General features: G+C 33.8%; 1 protein-coding gene across 4 annotated transcripts in view; it reads left to right on the top strand.

The window, feature by feature from the left end:
* Positions 1 to 22,278, top strand: part of TBC1D32 (TBC1 domain family member 32) — a 231,951-nt gene that overhangs the window by 28,966 nt on the left and 180,707 nt on the right. For all 4 annotated transcript variants that reach the window (XM_032862420.1, XM_032862421.1, XM_032862423.1 and 1 more), the window contains 10 exons: positions 945 to 1,023; positions 1,129 to 1,232; positions 1,324 to 1,385; positions 1,971 to 2,115; positions 4,609 to 4,668; positions 7,603 to 7,693; positions 10,966 to 11,106; positions 13,763 to 13,855; positions 16,027 to 16,169; positions 19,551 to 19,678. In XM_032862420.1, the coding sequence (XP_032718311.1) occupies positions 945 to 1,023; positions 1,129 to 1,232; positions 1,324 to 1,385; positions 1,971 to 2,115; positions 4,609 to 4,668; positions 7,603 to 7,693; positions 10,966 to 11,106; positions 13,763 to 13,855; positions 16,027 to 16,169; positions 19,551 to 19,678 (1,046 nt within the window). The remainder of the gene's footprint in view (positions 1 to 944; positions 1,024 to 1,128; positions 1,233 to 1,323; positions 1,386 to 1,970; positions 2,116 to 4,608; positions 4,669 to 7,602; positions 7,694 to 10,965; positions 11,107 to 13,762; positions 13,856 to 16,026; positions 16,170 to 19,550; positions 19,679 to 22,278) is intronic.

The raw sequence follows: 22,278 nt of genomic DNA, 5'->3' as shown, positions 1-22,278 counted from the left end.
AAATTCTTGAGTTGATTCTGTTTTTTCATTTCCTCTTTTGGAGGACTCTTGCTTGTAACTGAATGAAGCCTGTCATGTTTGAAGAGTGTGACAGATACTTATCAATTGCTGTAACTATAAAAAGAAGCTTTCTAAAATATTTAATATCCTCTATTCAGTAGGAATTCCTTCGGGTTACTAGAAATTTTTGATCATTTGTGTAACCATTTTTTTCTAATTTTGCTAACATTTGATATAGGCAAAGTTTCCCCCCACCCCCTATCCCAGAGTAGAGCACTTGAGGAGATCTTACATATTTCTTTAACAGGATATTGAATTTCACAATTAGGATTAATTTCATCACAGTATTAAAGTTGGTAAAATTAAAATGATAGCTATAGCTATCATTTCTAAGTACGGACTAGTGCCAAGTACTTTTCTAGCTACCTCTATGAACATTTAATTCATTTATGTTGTGATAGTTTCTACTTTAGGCTTTTTTTTTTTTTCTACTTTGGGTTTTAATAATGTAAATTTGGAAAGTGTGTTAAATAATACTTTTCTTGGGAATAGGCAAAATATTAGAGTCTTAAGTGTCAAATTACTGAAACTACCCATGTAAACAATTTAAAAAAACAACAAATGTTGAATTTGGAAAGCAGTGGAGTATTTTTTTTTTGTTTGCTTTTTTAACCATTTAGTACACCTACTTTTCCCTTGATACCTTCTCATTATACCTTACTCTAGCTCTTAAACCTGACTCTCTCTCCCCCCATGTAGTTTTGGTCAATTTTACTTTTTACTGGCCAACATAATTGTGCTCTTATTTATAAGTACATTTCTACTCAAGTTTCTCAATAGTTATTTTGTTTATTTTCTAAGTTTTTCACTATGTGAAAAATGGTTTTTTCATCTCTATTCTATTTGTGTAAGAATCTCTGATGCAAATCTTTTCACTTCTACAGGACCGGATTTTAAAATTCTATGCACAGACATTTACTCTTTCACCATTACATATGACCAAGGAGATTTATACAAGCCTAGGTATGTTTATTAAATTTTTTTGTGCTTAAGAAAATGGATAGGAAACAACTTTTCAGATAACACTATAAATGAATGATAATCATAGTTTTAAATTTTTCTTTTCAGCTAAATATTTGAAGTTATACTTTCTTTCTAGAGAAAATCATATTCCTACTCTTTCAACTGGTATAGATACAAGTAATCCTAATGTGATCTGCTTACTTAAAAAGGTATTCACTTGCTACGTGCTTTTTAAAAAATTTAAGTAGTTCTATATTTAAGAATTCTAATTTTTGAGAAATGTTATGCACTGCTTTTCAGGTTCGTCTTCTAAATGAATATCAGAAAGAGGCTCCATCTTTCTGGATTCGTCACCCAGAAAAGTAAGTCCTCCAATTTATGCCAATATAAAATATAGGGGTGTTACTGTCCTGTGTACATTACAAGGAGAAAGAATAGAGACAGTCTTAATTGACTTACGTTTTTGGGAAGGGATTCATAAGTTTACTTAGCTTTTCATGTTTTGTGCTTTCCTACATGAATGGCTCTGTGCAAATATCATTTTATACCATTTATTTATCACAAGAAAGCAAAATGAGGTTGTTGTAACCTCCAGTTCTTTTACTATTGGTCTTTGCTACTTTGGACAAGTTCCTTAAATGTTTTTTAAACTTTTTCCATTCAGTTCTAAAATTTTTTAATAAGGTTGTAAGAGCAACTGTATATCTAAAGAGGAAAGTTATGTTTGGAGAGCCAATGTTGAAGTAGAAAGAACATATGTTTTATAAAAAGCAGGAGGAAATTGGGTGTGAATCCCACGTCTACCATTTGCTGAAACAAAAAAAAAAGTTGTTTCTAAAAATTTTCACTTTGTTATTCCATAAATATAAAATCTATCTCTGGTACTATGTGTATATGTGTCATAGCATTTGTTTTTTTCTAAAACTGTCTCATTCCCAAACTTCAAGGTATATGGAAGAAATTGTGGAAAATACTTTGTCCTTATTATCAGTTAAACATGATCAGAGCCATCTTGTAACACAAAAGATTTTGGATCCAATTTACTTTTTTGCATTGGTTGATACCGAGGCTGTGTGGTTCAAAAAGTGGATGGTAAGAAAAAAATGGAACGTTTTTATACTTTTCAGTGCATTGCTGTATTGTTTCAAAGAATAGCTAACATTCCAGTTTTTACAGTGTGCTGAGAGTTCTAATCACTTTTACAAAAGTAACTCATTTAAATCTTACAAAAATCTATGAGATAAATGGTATTATTACCCCATTTTACTGATGTGGCAGCTGAGGCATGGAGAAGTAACTTACTCAAGATTGTTCACCTAGTAAATGACAGAGCCAGAATAGAATTTTAAATGATAATTTGAGTCTAGTAGGCTGAATGATCTATCCAAAATCTAGTCTTTTTTAGTTTAAAAGCCTCAGATTCTTAAAGCAGATATGGTAGAACATGAATTCAGTGTTCATTTTTCTCTGACTTAGGATGTATGTCTGAAAATACCCTTTCATTTGCTTCCTCCTGAACATATAGTTTGGAAAATGTTTAATGCCTGAATGCCAATGATTTCCAGGGGAGCTCATTACTGTTCTGGAACTCAAACTAATTTAAAAGTAAAAGAGATACTTATGCTGTTACCTCCCTCATCCGCTGTAGAGTAAGAGTGGTCTGTGTCATAGTAGCTGCAGTGTTGGCTTATTATTCTATGTCTGTCCCTCAAAAACTGGTCTGCTAGGCATTATGTATTTGTTGCTGTGGGGTGGAAAGGAGGGGGCGTGACTTGCCATGCAGAGTGGCAACATGTTTATTTACTGCTTGGTACAGTTTGGTCATTACCTGGTTGATGGCTTATTTTTATTTTTATTTTGCCTTTTGTTATCTAAACTGTATAGTAATGCCTAATTAACCAAAACCTAGTTTTGTTCAGGGTTTAGCCCTTACCTGGGCCGTTTATGTTTATGGTTGGTAAGTGTCTGCTCAATTTAATTAACTTGAACCCTTTGTTTCTTACATCTGACATTTTGTTTTTAATTTCTAAGTATCAAATCATATATTTGTAGAAAACATGTGAAATAAGTAAAAGTACAAATTAAATTTCTACAACACAGATACAACTATTGTGGTTATGTAGTTATATGCACTTAAAAATTTATTGGTTTAGATCTTTAATAAATCCTATTCTGTTGGAACACCTGGGTGGCTCAGTTATTTAAGCGTCTGCCTTCAGCTCACGGTTTTGGGATTAAGCCCCATTTTGGGCTCCTTGCTCAGTGGGGAGCCTACTTCTCCCTCTGCCTGCCACTCCCCCTGCTTGTGTGCGTGCTCTCTCTGACAAATAAATAAATAAAATCTTTAAAAGAGAAACAAATCCTATTCTGTTTATAATTTTTTTACTTAACCTTTTTTATTGTTAGTATTTGATTCTCAAGAGTATGCAGCAGATCACATAACCAACAGAAAATTCTTTAAAAAAAATTAGCTCCTTAGTGTGTTCTAGTATTAATGAAAATTCATCACATCATCCTATACTCATATAAGTGAGAGGCTGGCTGACTTTCTAAAGGGCCATACGTAAATTTTTGGTTTTGTGGGGTCTACTGTCTCTGCACCCACTCAATTCTGTTGTAAGCCCAAAGCATCCATAGATAATATATAAATGAATGGATATGATTGTTCGGTAAAACTTCATGTACCAAGTCAGGTGGCAGCTGAACTTGGCTTGAGGGATATAGTATAGTGACTGGTCTATGGTATGCCCTATGAGGATTTCTTTTCAGAACATGGTCAAAAGTTGGATTGTTGGTTAACATTTCTCTTTTAAAGCTGAAAAAATGATTAATCATTTTTAAAAACATTTTAAGCCACTAGGGTTAAAACACACAGGGTTTCTATTAAATCTCAATTAACCACTCCCCATTAAGTTAAACTCTATATCCCAGAATTCTGATAGTTTTTATCAACTATAATACTGTTTAATAGGTTTTTATTAGGTAAAATGAAGAAGTTGCATTGAAAACACATGATATCTAATATATTCAGTAATACTTATGTATAGTCTCCCCTTTATGCAATGCATAAAAAGCATGTTTTAATTCTATTATGTTTAGCCTTAAGGAGAAAACTATTTTTTGGTACTTTGAATCACTTAAAAATATATGATTGGCAGAAAATGATTAAGATACTGTACTTTCAGAGCATTTCATGCTGAGCAAAGTTCTGCATATGTAGATAGTAGAGTATCCTTTTTATTTGGAGGGTTGTGATCTTCCCCACCCCAACTTTTCTATCTTTCCTTCAGATATGGGTGTTGATAATGGTTTTAAAATAACTTAGCACAGAAACTGGTTGCAGTTGAGGGATAGAGTATTTTTTCTGCTGGTCTGTCAATAAATGATCCATAGTTTTTTCATATCATTTTCATTCTTGTGATTGCTCTGCTCATAATCTACTGTACATAGAAAACCTGTTTTGTACTGATTACAATAATTTAAAACTGTTGTTGGTAATTTATGTTATTAGAAATGATGCAGGAAAAATAGACTTTGGTATAACTTGAATATTAAATTAAATTTATCATTCTCTCCTAATTTTAGCATGCATATTATAGCAGAACTGCAGTACTGAGACTTCTAGAAAAGAAATATAAATCCCTGGTAAGTCTGTTTCTGTCCTTATGTTGAGAAATAATATCACACAAAGATATACGATGTAATAACTTATTGTTAAATGTGCAAAGTTGAGTGATAATTAATCTTGGTTGATGAGGCAATCCCCCTTTTATGTGATTTTTTAAAACTAGCATTCTGTGAAACATAAAAGGATAAAAGTAGAGACAAATTATAGTCAGGATAACAATTAGGAAATCTATAGTTACATAGTAAATTGAGATATAATAAGCTAGTTTGAGATGAGCCTTATTTTTAAGTATAGTAACTTAATTCAGGTCAGTTATTCGTAGGGGAGTTAGTTCTGTAAAATATACCCATGCTTTTGACTGAAAGTTGTATGAAAAACTCAGAATGATAAATGCTTTTGTATTTACAAAAATTAATTCAAGTTACACTAAATATAAACTAATACAGTAAAATATATTAGCAAAATTTTCTATGTTTATTGCTATTAGTAGAATAGTGTGTAAAGGCATTGAAAGTAATTGAAAAACAATCAGATCTGATAATAATTGACAAACATAAAATGTGAAATTTATTAAAATATTTTTCCAATATGACTTTGAAATAATAAGTATGATTTCTGTAGCTAGAATCTTCAGTTTAAAAGGGCAAGGGAAATATTTCTGGAGTTGTGAACTTCTGGTTGAGTGTAGCATAAAATGAAAGAACAATTTTTGTGTATGTGTGTTTGAGAATCAAGAGCATTGAGTTTCAGAAAGGAGTAGAGAGGAATGCTGAAGAATAGGGTGGGGATTTATAGCGGAAGTGGTAACTGTTCGGCGGCGCCTGGGTGGCTCAGTCAGTACAGCGACTGACTCTTGGGTTCAGGTCATGCTCTGTAACAGAGGGAGGCTCCAAGCTCAGCAGGGAGTCTGCTGGAGATTCTTTCTCTCTCCCCCTCTCCCTTCCCCCTACCTGCACAGATGCTCTTTTTCTGTCTCTCAGATAAATCCTAAAAAAGTAGTGTTTAAAAATGTTTAATGAATTGAAATAAATTCCTTCTACATCCCATTTCCCCCTCCCATTCCTATTTTAAATGAAGATTTTTGCCATATGAATGTAGACTGATCTTATCAAAATAGAGGAAAGGAGGAGAAACATCAATGATTCACTCTCTCCATGGTTTGTCCTACAACTATTTCACTGTTGCTATCACAGGGGCCCGGGTGGAAGTATTGCAAATGTTTCTGATAGATTAATTTTTAAAATAACAGATTTTTAAGAATTAATTATACCATAATCAATCTGAAAATAGTTACTTTATTATAAAGAACTTTATATCAAATATTTCCTGTATGTAATGGGTCAAACTTGCATGAGATTTCAACTTAAACCTCATTTTCTCTTAAAAAGCTTTTCTAAACTTAAAAAATATGAGTGAGTTCATATCAATAGAGGAGGGATGGCAACTCAGGTACTCTTAATTGCTAACTCCTAAGATGGAGGGAGGGCAGAAGAGGGAAGTTAAAAAAAAAAACCGGGTATGTGCAAAACCAAGAGGAAATTTAAATTCTAGTTGTCAGTATTTTTTTAAATGACTTTGAGAGGGCAAGAAAAAGGAAATACACTACATAAAGCCATTTCAGAAGCCATTCCCTTAAGGGTAGGTAGGAAAAAGAATGAAGTTGTTAAAATAATAATTTAAATATGCTGATAGCCAAAATGCCTTTCAGCTAGCTCATGACTTTACAATGCTATGAAAATAAAGCTCTTAGCTTTCTCAGCTCTTAAGTTGACAATGCAGGGGGCACCTGGGTGGCTCAGTCAGTTAAGCTTCTGCCTTCGGCTCAGGTCATGATCTCAGGGTCCTAGGAATCAAGGCCCACATTGGTCTACCTGCTCAGCAGGGAGTCTGCTTCTCCCTCTGCCCCTCCGCTCTATGCTTGTGCACAGGCTCTCTCTCAAATACGTTAAGTAAGTGAGTAAATAAATAAATAAAATCTTTAAAAAAATTGACAGCACATACATACATTGTCTTCCCTAATGCTATCCTACTTGAAATTTTGTAAATGCATTATTACATAAATGTAATAGATTGCAGAGTAGCCACTAACCATGTATTAATTTTAAATTACAATGAAAGAAAGTTAAAAAATGCCCAGTTCCCTCAATTTCCCTAATTACAAGATTTTAGTAGCCACGTAGAGCTAGTAGCCATTCTCTGGGACAATGCAGACATTCCACAGTTGCAGAAAATGCTGAAGGTATGGGGGAGATGATAGAAGAAATGATTTAGCAGCTCATTATGCCAAACATACTGCTGTCATTAAAGTTCGTGTGAGGAACTCTTAAAAAGCAAAAGACAAATGCTTGGAATGGTCATAAAATTTCCACTATACGTGCACAGAATCTGATCTTCACTTATGAAAAGTGGGGATAGAGTTTGTATTCATTTTTCCCAATGTTTCTTTTCAAAAGTTGGGCCATGTATACTTTAAAATTTATACACTCACACAAACACAAATCTTTTGGTACTTGACTCTACTGAATATATAAAGGAATGCTCCATAGGGAACAGAAGGCTTGATCTAGTTCATATTCTGTTGGCTAGATAGGAGGAAAAGACTCTAAGGCAAGTGAACTGGGGATATTGGCAAGAGAGTTCCTAAAGTCATGGTCACAGAATTTTTGCATCTTTCACTATAAAGTAGAAGTATGAATCGATTTTTATCCATTGACACTGACATTATAGCAATATTGTTGGTCCACATGTTTTTGTGGTGTTTCCCAGAATGATGCCATAATTAAAATTTAACTGGGATCCTGAGCTTCAGTGGCCTGGAAAGGTATTATTTTAAATATTTTGTTAAATATTTTTTCCAGCATATTTTTAGAACCTCAACTAACTTTTTTTTTTTAACTGCTTGAGCTTGGGGGCTATAAATTTCTAGAATTAATAAGTTATTATTTTATTAGATAACTACAGCAGTTCAGCAGTGTGTTCAGTACTTTGAGTTGTGTGAAGCCGTGAAAGCTGATGAGATTTTGGGTCATTCAAAGCATTGTGGTAAGTATTGTTTTCTCCGTTACATACTTTTAAAGATGATACATTTGACTAATAGCTTAGTAACTTACTTTTTAATGGTCAGTAGCATGGTAAATTAGATCACTTCTGCTAATGTAAAATATTTTCACAAATTTTAAAAGACACAGCATGACTTTAATAACAGCTGTACATTTGAAATTAATGCATTATCGTATAGATTCTTACATATGCAGCTCTTCAGTTTATACTAGAGTATATGTCCTAGTCTGTTATATTGCAATAATATGCTGCTCATTCTTTCCTCTGATTTATTAGTCATTTAATTATCCTTTTTATGCATTTTAGGAGGAGGAACATTTCTGTGAAATATTGTTTTATTACTGGATACCCCACCCTGTGATTCCTGTCTGCCTGTCCTCTTTCTGAGCTAAAATACCCTAGATGTTTCATAATCTGGCCTTAATCACTTTATTAAATCTTAGGAAGAATTAGAGTGGATCTTCTGTTATAGTCAGATTCTGCTACATACAAGTGTCTATACACTTTTGTTAATCTTTTTGAATTCTCTTTTGTCACTTCTCTAAGCAAATAGTAAGTTCTCTGAGAATATGAAGGTCTTATTTTTTTATCCTTGGGTAAATTCTTTAACTCAGCAAGAAAAATGGTCAAAGACCAATAATAAGTGGGTTTCAAAAAGTAGTGTTGTGTATGTAGTAAAGGGGGAAGTACAGAAGCCAAAATTTATTCAAGAGGAGGAGAAGGATAAGTTTACATAAACTATCTTCTTTATAAATTTATGGGTTTTTAAAATTTCTTGATATTAAAATGTTATATATAGTTCTTTTTTTTTCTGACCACCATTCTACTAGGACATCATGGCTTTGCTCTCTCCCCTATCTAGTGAAGACTTGGCATGCTTCATGCTTTTTATTTATTTATTTTTTCTTCCTTTTTGCTATTTCTTTCAGAATCCTTGCTCTTTCTCTTTTATTTCAGAATTTCCTGTCTGTAGTTTCTTGTCTTTAGATCAGTTCAGTCTTCCATTCTCCTTGGTCTTCAGGAAATTGAGCAGAGAGCATTTGTTATATACTTAATGGGGATATATACTTTTTTTTTTTTTTAAGATTTTATTTATTTGAGGGAGAACGCACAGAGGGAGAGGGAGAGGGAGAAGCAGACTCCCCACTGAGCAGGGAGCCTGAGGTGGGGCTCAGTCCCAGGACCCTGAGATCATGACCTGAGCGTAAGGCAGATGTTTAATCAACTGAGCCACCCTGGCGTCTAGTGGGCATACATAGTTTTCTAACTATAGCAACTGTGTCCTCTTAGATACTCTTTCTTAGATATTCTTAGATATTCTTTCTTCAGTAGAAGCTTTCACCAGTCTTATTAAGGGCTCTCCTTTGCCCTGGCCCATTTTTCTCTCAGCGGCAGACTTTGCATCCTACTGTACTAAAAAAAGGGGAACTTGGCAGATATGAATTCCCCAAATTTCCTGCTTCTGAGCATACAAGTGCATGTTTGTATGCCCTTACCAATGTCCCTTTTCTTTGGATTGCACTGAAGAGGTATTCCTTTCCAGATTGATAATTTTGTTCTTGTTTCTGTTCCTATATGGCATTCTTTGGGTTTTGTTTCTGTTTTAGAACTAGGATATTGCTTCAGTTGTAACTGTGTCTCCCTTTCTGTTGGTACTTCCCCTGCATCATCTGACCCTCCTTATTATGTACCTTTTAAATAAAGACCTGAGCCAGTTCACATGTATTTTACCTTTTTGCTTCCCTGCAGCAAAAACTCTTCTAAGTATCCTAAATACACCCAGGCCCCATTCCTTAACCTCCTATTCACTTTTCAGCAGTAGAAATGAGGCAATTTTTAGTGCTCCATGATTTTCCCATTATCACCTTCCCTCTTTCTTGTCCTAATTTTACACCTTTGTCTCTGTTTACCCTTTCTCTCTTCTTCATGGTACCATTCTTTCTTGGATTTCCTCATTCTCGTGAGGAATCCTCATTACACTGGAAAGGCTCTTTTCTTTGTAGTATGTACTCAACAAGGGTTTTGCCCTTTTCTTCTCATCTTAGTCTATCTGTTCTCTCTTGTGGCAGCCCATTTACTTTCATGGTTTCAAGTACTGTATGGTGACTCTGAAATATTTAAGTCTCCCACTTTACTGAATTCCAGATCCATATACCCATATCATACTTAGAATATCTATCTGGGTGCTCCATGGCACTTTAATATTAAAATATCAAGGATTGAAATCACTTTATTCTATATCTAGACTGGTTTCTTCCTCCTTTCTCCTTTAAAATTACTTAAATAGAATAAACATTCACTATGTATCCAGATGCTGAGGTAGGAACTTGAGAATTTTCTTATTTTCTCACAGTCCCCATGTAGTCCTGTCTAAGGCCTGTTAACTTAATTTTCTTAAATATTTATCTGTCTGCTCTTTTCTGTTCTTGTTGCTGATGCTTTCACTCATGATTTTTTTATTCTCATTTCAGGCCTTTACCTTCTTCCATCTATCTTTTATGCCATTCTCAGGGTTAGTTTTTCACATGCATATTTGATTACTTTCATGCTTCAACCCTTTAATATCTTTTCAGTCGCCTCTATAATAAAATTCATTTTCCTTCTGCAGCTTAGTCCTCTGTGATCTGCCCCTGTTACCCTCTAGCCTCTTGTCTCTACCACTGGCCTCCTCAAGTTCTGGTCATACAAGACTGCCATACTCTGAATTAGAAGCCCAATTTCATGCTTCTTACTGGTTTTTGACACCAGCAAATAGTTCAAAGTCTTTAATCAAAAAGGTACTCAGTAGATCTTGAATGTATGGATGAATGATATATATTAGGTATATGTATTTTACAGATTCTAATTTCATTTGCTAACAATGGTTATAAATGGTTATAAATACAGTTTTTTATAGTATTGACTTCTAATTGGTAGAATTAAACAGTAATATTTTCTATTGACTTCCTCCCTTAACTTGAAGTTTCTCTTGATAACATGATAATTCTGACAATCTTATGCCATTTTAGAATGAATACTGTATGCATCTTACACTTTATTGAGTCTAAATTTTGTGGTGAATGCTTTTCCCCAGAGATTTAGGTAGTATAGGATCTTAAGGAAGCTAATTAACTTTTTTTCTTTTTCTTGTTAACACCAGCAGAGTCTTCATTATAGACTGCAACCTTGTTTAATGTTCAGAAGGGAATGAAGATAGGTATTATCTGAAATATAATAGCATTAAAATAAATGTATTTGTTTGCTTTTCTTTTAAGGGAATAAACAGAAAACCTTCTACTACTCAGGACAAGAATTACAATATATTTATTTCATTCACTCACTATGCCTTTTAGGAAGGTTATTGATCTATATACAAGGCAGACGGCTATTTCCCATAAAGCTGAAGAATAGAAAAGGTAAGTACAATTAGGAAAAACAAATATGTTTACCTTGGTAAGGTTGTGCTATCAATTACTAAATTTTGAAGATTTTGCCTGGTCCCTTTTAGGATACATAGTGACAAACCTTTTATTTTACTGTTGGCTTATATGCCTTGAAGTATTACATTTGCTTTTATCAGTATGTACTTTCCCCCTACATTCTAGTTTTTTTTTGTTCATACAGCCTTTAATGCTTTTCTTATTTCTCCCTGTTTTTCAAAATCCTGGACATAATGAGTGATCAAGCTCTGGATTCAGAACTAGAAGACCTTGTTTAAATTCTAGTTCCCTTATAAACTGGCTGTGACTTTTGGGCAACTTACTTAACCATTGCTTGTTTTTTTTTTGTTTTGTTTTGTTTTTTTTGTTTTTTTTTTAATCTACAAAAATGGAATAATATTGGTGATACTGAGCTCACACAGTTTTGTGATGATCAAAGATGAAGTTTCAGAATACTGTTATAAACTACAAAGCCCTGTACCACTTAATATATTACTATGTTACAACCCATGGGCAACTCTTATTTTTTTTAAAGATTTTATTTATTTATTTGACACAGAGAGACACAGTGAGAGAGTGAACACAAGTTGAGGGGGTGGGGGAGGGAGAAGCAGGCTTACTGCTGAGTAGGGAGCCCAATGCGGGGCTTGATCCCAGGGCTCTGGAATCACACTGGAGCCGAAGGCAGAGGCTCAATGACTGAGTCACCCAGGTGCCCCTAACTCTTATTTTTAAAGTTTTCCCCATCAAACTTGAGCACACATTGTTACTTTTTTGCCTCCCTTAAAACTTTAAGGCTATACCAGGAATAGCTGGTCTAGCAGCCAGCAAACTTTTTCTTTAATGTGTCAATAGTATTTTTGGTTTTGTGGGCCACATACTGTCTCTGTTGCATATCCTGTGTTTTTGTGTATACATGTGCTCATGTGTGTAAAAGAGTTACCACAGCAGGTCTAAGACTGCTATCCTTAGGAAGGCCTGCTTGCAAGGTTTCACTAGCTGGCATCTCGGAACTTGGGTTTCTCTCTCTTCCCAGAACTTATAAGAGTGGTTCACTGTGCCTACCTAAATGTTTTGTACACGTAGTGTAGTTTATACTGAATATTTGCTTTTCTCCTGGGAGTCTGGAATCCTGGTATGTGCTAGGCAGAGGGTGCTTATGTCATCAGCCTCCAGTAAAAAACGTTGAGTACTGAGTCTCTAAGAAGCTTCTTGATAGCCAACATTTTAGATATGTTGGCACAGCTTGTTGCTGGAAGAATTAAGTGTATTTTGTGTGACTCCGCTGGGAGAGGACCCTTGGATGCTTGCAGCTGGACCTTATCTCATATGCTTTTGCTTTGTATCTTTTGTTGTGGAATATCATAGCTGTGAGTACAACTATACGTTGAATCCTCCTAGTGAATCACTGAATTTGGGTATGGTTTGGGGGACCCTTGACACATTTTACACACCTTTAAAAGTGTAAAAACATTTTTAGCTTATGAGCCTTAGGTAATTAGGCCATAGTTGCTATAGTTTGCCAATCCTGTTATGGAGTATCTTCATTTTGAACACTTTTGTACTGTTTCCTAGTTGTTTTACTTAAGATTTTCTCCTCATTAATGCTGGTTGTGAGCTAAAAAAAAAAAAAAGAGAACCATTTTATGTACTTCTATATCCTGTGGTCTTGTAATTCTAGGCATAATGAGCACTTAGAGAATGGACTTTCCAGAAAATAGCTGACATTTTATAGATATTGTTGAACTTTACAGAAATAGATTAATAAATACTTGTGATGTTATTGCAAGTATTGAACTGAAGTTTATATATCTATCATCTGTAATTTAACAGTTTATGTTGACTTTTAATATCAACCTTTTGGCCTGACAAATGTTACAGATCATCTCAAAACTCTGTTTTGAGAGCTTTGTTCTACTGTATTAGCTGAAGTCAACATTTACCTCTAAGCTTCACCTGTATTTTCACTGGAATCATGATGAAAAGATTCTGCAGGAGGGATTGGTAAATTACAACCCATGGGCAAAATCTGGTACTGTTTTGTATGGCTAGTGAGCTCATTACTGAAAAAAATTACAAGACTGTTTTGTGACATATGGAATAAAATTAAAATTTGGTGTGCGTAAAGTCTTCTTGGAAGACTGTGGTACTTGTTCATTTGCAAGTAAACTGTGGCTCCTTTACAGCATCATAATTGAGTATTTGTAACAGAAACAGTTTGGGTATTGAGCCTAAAATATTTCCTAGGGAAAGTTTGATACTTGTTCTATAGTTCTATATAGATAAGCTGGCTGGAACAGCGTATGAAGCTGAATTTTATCGTTTCTAAAAAACTCTTGGTCCTGATGAGATTCCTAGATCTTCCTGTCATAGGTTTATATGAAGTGATGGGTCCACCATAGGTGGTGAAGCTGCACGTGTATGTAGCACCTACTGCATTATTGTCCCTACCACCCTTTAACTCCCCATGTCTAATTTGTTTTCCTGGAGTCTTCTGTCTTGGGTTCCAGCTCCCTTCTCCCTAATTTTACCACAGTCTCTGAAAACTCAGGAGGTTGGGAAGCTCAGTTAAATTTTTCTAAGTTGTAAGTATATACTAGAAAATAATCTTTTTCTTTTTTCCTTTTCAAAGATTTAGTGTCCCTTACAGATCTTCTGGTTCTGTTCACCCAACTTATCTATTACTCACCAAGTTGTCCAAAGATGACATCAGCTGCACATTTAGGTAATTCTGCTTCTATTTTAAATAGTGTAATAGAAAACATCTAAAAATACTTAATAGTCCATTGTCTAGACATTTTGGGTGACTGACCTAGTTGGGTAAAGAGGTTTCCTAAGATGCAGTATTACTCATAACAAATTACATTGGTCCTGGAAGTAATCCATGAAATTTAATTTTGTTCATTGATGTTTTAAGTTGTTCCTAATTTACTACCTTTTTATGTAGAATCAGTTTTGCTGAGAATTTTAATGTTGTTCTTAAGGTCAAGATGTTCTTAAGAAATGCTGTTAAGATAGGTTTGATTGATAGGTACTACTGTGTTCTTTCTTGCGTTTTCTGGGCTTTATACTTGCCTGATGTTTTGATCAGTCTGCTTGTTTTAGCTCACATCTAAAACTTCAGATCTTCTCTTATTACAGAATAAAGCAAAAACAAAAACAAACCATGATTTTCAGTGTAATAACTTTTAGTCTTTAACTGTTGACTGGATAAAGAGGTTTAAAATATTAACATTTAAAAGATAACTTATACTTTTTCCTTTGAGTATCAGTGAAAGTTTACAAAGTAAAACAATTTAATAACAAAATGCTCCCATAATCTATAGACTCATAGTGTTCTAAACCTGCGTGTTACCATAGGAAGCTGGCAAAATTCTGAGAAGCATTCAAGTGAATCAAAGAAAAAAATTAGTTTGGGCCATATATATTAATGCTATATGCATCTATCAACCGGTATGCCTTTTTTATGCAGTTTATAACAGCTTATTAGTCTTAACAATGGCCCTCAAACTTCTTTCTGCCTTTACAGCATTTCTATGTATAAACCTGTAGCTTAGGTCCTCCTGAGATATGCTCCTATAACATACTGTGCTTCCTTTGTTAAAAATGTTCCTATGTGTAATTATGTCAGTGGACTATTTTTTAAATTTTTTGGTGTGTGTTAGTTAATTCTGTTTATAGCGCTTAGCACAGTGTCTGTGTCTGTCACATAGTAAGCACTCAAAAGTAGATAAAAGAATGAATGAATGAACAAATGAGTGGCCATATGCTCAGCAGTAGTATCTCTCATTGTAAACAGGGTCTGGAACTGGTTGGAAAAACATCACTTAACTTTTCGTCTCCATTTTCTTTTTGTCAAGTATTGTCAAGTCTTAGTGTGCATGGACTATAGAATATTATAACCTAAATTATGAATTTTAATGTTACTTTTACTATTATAGCTTACAACCTTGAGCTGCTAACTTTTGGTTCCTTACTGTCTTGTAAAGTCCTATTTTGTGTGTAGATTGGATCAAATAACCTGAAAATATATTGGTTTGTGATACCAAAAATATTACTTATTTTAGTGACTATTCCCTGTGTTACATGTATTTGTATGTGTTTTCCTGTATATAATTTAAAAGAAGGTCTTTACAATGCTCATTCATTTCACCAGTTTTATGGTGATAACAAATAGTGGTGTATTAGAAAAGGAGGTTTCACCTTTTCTGCCTTTTTAGCCATCCTTTTGGTTTGCTTTGATTTTCTACTAGGCTGGACACTTGAATACATATATTTTTTTAAAGATTTACATATTTATTTGAGAAAGAGTACATTTGTGGGGGAGGGGCAGAAGGTGAAAGAGAATCTCAAGCAGACTCACCATTGAGCGTGGAGCCTGATGCAAGATCTGTCTCACAACCCCGAGATCATGACCTGAGCAGAAATCAAGAGTCAGATGCCTATTGACTAAGCCCCCTAGGTGCCCCAAATATATATTCTAAGAAAAAGAAAAAGCAAATACAAGTAAGTGTTTGCTGGGAGGACAAAAGTTGTAAATTTGCTTCAAATCACATCTTCACTGTTAATCAGTGACTTAATGTGAAACAGTGAGTGATCTGTTGTTTCTCAGCATTCTGATTTTGTCGTTTACTTTTTAAAAATTAACTTGAGGATATATTGAACTTAATTGATCTTCCCTTAGGTTTCAAGTAATAATTTGACAATACCTCATCCTTTGGGCATTGAGTTGTGTGATTTTTTTTTTTTTAAACTATTTAACCTTGTGGCTCTTTTTATTTGTTTATTTATTTTTTGTTGTTGGATCTTTTTAGAACAGCAATGGCTAACTCATAAATAAGATGTATTAAGTTCTTAATGTTTAAAATTTTAATTTCGAAAATACTTGTTTATCAGATAATTACTCTCCTGCAAGTATGGTGACTGAAGTTCTTCGGATACTGTGTGATCAAAAAGAATGTGCAATCGAATGCTTATATAATAACACTGTGATTGAGGCACTTCTTCAGCCTATTCATAATTTAATGAAAGGAACTAAGGTTGGTATTTACTAAAGAGAGTCTCTTAATTGGGTATTAGGGAATATTCAAAGGGACTTTATTTCTGAATTCGATGTATTTGAAATATTTATTATAATATCTTTCCATGTATGAATGTATTTTATGCTGACATAGATTTTTATGTACTGTTAAATATTAGTTTATGTAGTCAGTTGATTTATTTGTTATTGACAATGTGGGGGGAAATACATATACCATAATTTTTTTTCTAGTCAGGCTTAGATATGATTATAAGGATTAGAGAAGTTATTAAGGTATTTGTCTTGCAAATCTAATAAAACTTGTGAATTTTATTCTTTGTTTTAATAGTAATTTTATAGCCTTTACATTATTTTTCTGAAGTCAGCTCTGTTTTATGTGAAGAACTAGTTTTTTAGAAAAAAGAATACATATGTTTAGAATGGGGATGTTTATATCTCTTTACAGTTTGTATGGCCTGTTCTTTTATTTATTTATTTATTTAATTTTTTAACATTAATTTTTTAAATTGACCTGTTCCTTTAATTGTATAATATAATCCTTATGACTGATGCTAAAAGAAGTGGATTACTCAAGGTCAGACATTTAACAGGTGGCAGAGTTGATACCACTAGCAGCACTTCTATCTGTCCATTTCTATGACTTAAGCTTCGGGGGGAATGACTTAAGTCTTAATAGGCTAAAGATTTTGCCTTTCCATGTCTGTGTTTTGTAGTGTTTTTACTGTTTTCATCTCCTATTCCTGCCCCTCTATAGTCTGGGCAACTGTTCACCCCATCATGTAGTCAATCACTCTTTGTTCATTTAGAAAACATTAAGCATTTATGTGAATGTGCTACAAAGTATGGAATTCTAGGTAATTAAGGGACTGTAATTTTGATTTTATGGTTAGCCTTGGGAAGATAAGTAGCGAAGAACCAACAGAATTCCTAATACAGTTTAATATAATAGAATGCCATAATGTCAATAGTAACATGAAATATGAACCTTAGACCAGAGTTGAGGGGGTATAGCTCAGTGGCAGAGCATTTGACTGCAGAGTTGAGAAATGTGCTCTTGGATTTTGTTTCCATGCCATTGCTTGTCTTTGCTTGCATGTACCTTTAACTTTTTATCTTCTTGTAGCTTTTTTCCTTTATCTGTAAATATGCCTGAATCTGTCTCATAGTTAGGATGAGAGAAGCTCTTGATCATCGGACGCACATCTCTGGGTCCCACCTAATATCCGATCTTTTTAATGATAAGCTTTTAATTATGGAAGACTACCATTGTTGTCCTGGTTCCCTCTATTCTGTCATGTTTCAAAACACTGCATTTCGATCTTACCTCCAGCATAGTATTTATGCTGCTTTCATTGCTGTTGCTTGTAACTTCCTACACCTGTAACTGGTGACCACTTTTCAGACTATTATCTACCTGATTATTAACACAATAGACAACTTCTAAAATTGTTTATATGGCTTTCCTAAGTTTCTATACATTTTTCACCCTCGCTTTCTAACCATTCTTTCTCTATCACCTATGAGGGCTCCGCCTTCCAGGTCCCTGCTGTCTTCAGTGAGTCACGACCTAGTTCACTCTTTTCTTTCAGAAGGGAGTTTTTCCTAGATGATTTCCTCCAGTTCCGAAGATTAGATGTATAGTTAACTTCTAAATTTAGATCTCTTCAGCTCCAGATTTGTTTTTAGATGCCTGCTAAACACTTTTTGAGTTACTCCATGAGCAAATCAAACTCAGTTTTCAAAACAATAGTTTTTGGTTTGTCAGGTTTTTCTTTTTCTTTTCATTTTCTTTCTTTTCTTTCCTTTTTTTTTTTCCTCTTCTCCACTTCTTCAAGCTCTCATATCTAGACTTCTTCCTCGTTTTCTTCATTCCATTTATAATTAAGCCTGGTAGACTTGTTCTCCTATGTAGCTCTAAAATCCACATATGTCTTTTACTCCCTACTGCTGCTGATTTTGTTTAAGCTCTGATAATCCCTTGCTTGGAATATTGAAATAATTTTCTTATTTTTTCCGGTCTTTCACCTCTCTGGCCTGTCCTCTGTATTGTCACTAAAGCCATCACAATGCTTTCTTGCTTGTTGCTTGCTAGATAAATGTATAGTTAAAAAGTCTGAAATTTATTAACTTTTATATTGTATCCTACCTATTTTTCCCATGTATTTCAGTTATAACAGATCATTTGCATTTTTTGATAAGATTATAATATTTCCTTATTTTTACATACTTTACCCTCACTCTGAGAAGTCTTGGTTTAAGTGAAAAATTCAGAGTATAATTTATTTTTTTTTTCTCTGAAAATTTGTCCTGGTTCTTCCTGGGAAAGTTAGGCATCTATTTCTCTATATTCCCATGAAATAAAGAAAAGATTAAGACTTATACTTTTCTCTGAAAGAACCAATTCTAATAGGAAAGGCAGACTATTAAAATACTAGATGAGGAATAGGAAGGTTTTTTAAAAAGTGAATATATGAGAGAAGGAAAGTATTCCAGGCAAAAGTTTTTTTTAAGAAAGGTATTTAATGTGAAAATAATAGACTATATAATAATGCCTAATATAATAAGGAAATACTCAGGTGAACAAGCCTGACTCATTAGTTATGCTAACCCACTGAATTGATTAGGCTGTATTGGTTGCAAAGTATAAGTACTCAGATCTCTTACAGAGAATATGTGTATTGGCAGCTGTGTAGGTATAGACAATAAATAGGCCCCAGAAAGAACAGGAACTTTAGTAGACTTAGGCTTCTAGATGGGCTCCAGCCATCTGTGGATGACTCTAGTTTTTATTATTTGCCTTATACTAATTTGCTACATACTGGCAAAGATATTTTTAGTATTTCCACTTAAAATAAAGAAATATGATTGGTTCATCCCCCATTAGATGACATCATTGGTTATGGGCCAGCCCATGGAATTGGATGTCCTTACTCAGACCTATAACTCATAACCCAATCAATTGCATGAAGGAATGGTGTTCCCTAGAAATGATGACAGTGTGTTAGAAACCATGTATAATAAAATTAAGGTAGATATTCAGGAACCAGTGAGTGAGAAGTAAAGGGCAAAGTGGATTTAGAGGAGCTACTGCATTTGTCAAACAATTATATATAAAACTGTAATGAGAACAGCAGTTCTCTCAACTGTCTCAACAAATAATAACTGGTTTGGATAAAAAGTCTATATGTAGTTGCCTCATCAGCTGTCCTGGTAAGTGAATATGACACATTTAATCAGACATACTTCATAGCCAATCATTAACTTTCTTTTTGTTGTGGTAATGTAACTTTGTTAGACCACACTAACACACTTAAATTTTAGTCTGTGGATTGTTAGCCTGCCATAACATTATATGATTTGTTATCTTTTTAATGTATAGGCTGCTCCAAATTGCTCTGAAACAGCTTTAATTCATATAGCTGATATTTTGGCAAGAATTGCATCTGTAGAAGAAGGACTTACCTTACTACTTTATGGAGAAAATATGAATTCCTCTGAACAAAAAAGGTATATGTCTATGTTTTAAGTTTTTGGAATTTTTAGCATATTTTCTCGATCTGATTCAAAGTTTTCAAAATGTCATACAATATGTTAATGAAAATCAGGATAACTATTCTAGCTAGTTAGGTTCCTGATCAGCTGCTAACAATGTATTATATGATCACAGGTTGAAGTAGTAACCGGGATTATGGAATATGCAGGCAGAATAGGTCTTGATGTGAGCAACTTCAAAGTAAGAACAGGAGGGTTCACTCTAGATGGGAAGTTTTTGCTGCTTGAACTCTTTCAGACTTCTAAAGCCACCCACAGCTGATTCAAGTCAAACCTCACAAAGGTGCACAAAGGAAAAGCTAACTTCTCCATCTTCCTTCTCTACCCTCGCTTAGTTCTATATCCTGGTTAGTTACCAATGGTAACATTTTGGTTATGGTTTTAGACTTTCTCTGAACTTAAAATGATCTATCAAACATATATTCATAATCACAGAATTTTTGTTTGCTTTTCATAAAAATAGCATCATATACAATATTCAGTTTTCTTATGTGTAACCATAAGCATCTTCCCAGATGAGTAAAAAATGAAACACTGTTTTTAATAGTTCCATAGTACTTTGATAGGGCCTTACCATAATATTTTCAAACTTTTACCCTATTAATATCAGATTGTATCTAGGATTTTGCCTCCATAAATAATGCCACAATAAGTGTTTTTTTTTTTTAAAAGTCTTGATTGTGATGGATTATATTAATCTTTAAATAGTAAACTCAGCATTGCATACCTAAAATAAATCCCATTTTGTTGTGGTATAAAATTCTCTTTATATATTGTTAGATTTGATTTGCTAATCTTTGTTGAGGATTTTGTGTCTATGCTCATGAGAGATATCAAACTGTATTTTTTCTAATATCATTGTTTGTTCTTGTTCTATTCTAATGCTACCTTCATAATGAGTCAGAAACAGAAAGAATGCTTTCTGTTTTCTGGAAGAGATTGTGGAGAATTGGTATAATTTCTTCCTTAAATGTCTGATAGACTTCACTAGTGAACCTATTTGGGCCTGGTGTTTTCTGTTTTGAAAGATTATTAATTGATTCAATTTTTATGTTAGATATGTGCTTATTCAGATTGTTTATTTCTTATGTGAGTTTTGGAAGATTGTGTCTTTCAAAGAATTGGTCCACTTTTCTTATTCATTAAATTTGTGGAGATAGATTTTTTATAATATTCCTTTATTACCCTTTTAATGTCCATGTGATCAATATTGGTGGCCCCTCTTTCTGTTCTGATATTAGTAATTTGTCTTCTTTTTTATTTTTAACTTAGCCAGAGGCTTATCAATTTTATTGATATTTTAAAAAGACCAACTTTTTTTTCCTCTGTTGATTTTGGTTTTGTTTTGAACTTCATTGATTTCTGTCTTAATTTTTATTTTTTTCTTTCTTGGGTTTTAGTTCTTTTCCTAATTTCCTGTGGTGGAAGACTTAATTATTGATTTTTAGATCTATCTTAACATGTACATTCAGTGCTATAAATTTTCCTCTAAGCACTGCTTTTGCTCCATCCTACAATTTTTGATAAGTTGTATTTTCATTTTCACTTCAAAATATTTTTAAACTTCTCTAAAGACTTCTTTGACCTATATATTTGTGAATCTGAGAGAGCATTATTTTTAATTTAAGGTGTCTTATGGTTCTGAGTGTGGTCATTCTTGGTGAATGTTTTGTGTGAACTTGAGAAAAGTGTATATTCTGCTGTTGTTGGATGAAGTATTCTATAGATGTCAGTCATATTTAGTTGGTTAATGGTGTTCAGTTCAGCTTTCTCATGCTGGATCTGTCAATTAGTTACATTGTGTTGATCTTCAAATATATAAGTGGATTTATCTATTTCTCCTTGCAATTCTATCAGTTTTTGGTTTGTGTATTTTGATCCTGTTGGTTGGATTATCTTTTTGGAAAAATTATCCGTTTATTATATAAAGCCCTGCTCTGATAGTTTTCCTTCCTGTGAAATGCGTGTGAAGTTAATATAGCTACTCCAGCTTTCTTTTGATTGTCAGTGTGGTGTATCTTTTTCCATTCATTTTAATCTTTGTTCTTATGTTTAAAGTAGGCTTCTGTAAGTAACATAATTAGGTCCTGTTTTTTTAATCTACTCTGATTATCTTTTAATTGATGTAATTAGATTGTTGATAGTGATTATTGATAAGGTTGGATTAATATCTACTATGTTTGTGATTGTTTTTTATTTGTTGCCCTTGCTCTTTCCTTTCTTTTTTTTTTTTTTTTAAATATTTTATTTATTTATTTGACAGACAGAAATCACAAGTAGGCAGAGAGGCAGGCAGAGAGAGAGGGGGAAGCAGGCTCCCTGCTGAGCAGAGAGCCTGATGTGGGGCTCGATCCCAGGACCCTGGGATCATGACCTGAGCTGAAGGCAGAGGCTTTAACCCACTGAGCCACCCAGGTGCCCCACTCTTTCCTTTCTTTATGCCACTCTTTTTCTGCCTTTTGTTTCCTCCCCCAACCCCCATCATATGTGTGTTTTAGTCTGTTTACATCTGGTACATTTTTTCTTAAAATAATCACACAGGACTAAAGTCTTTT

This window comes from Lontra canadensis, unplaced genomic scaffold (genome assembly GCF_010015895.1).
Source record: "Lontra canadensis isolate GAN:19392208 unplaced genomic scaffold, GSC_riverotter_1.0 scaffold23, whole genome shotgun sequence".
NCBI classification, from domain to species: Eukaryota; Metazoa; Chordata; class Mammalia; order Carnivora; family Mustelidae; genus Lontra; species Lontra canadensis.
This window is presented reverse-complemented; position numbering and strand designations above follow the sequence as displayed.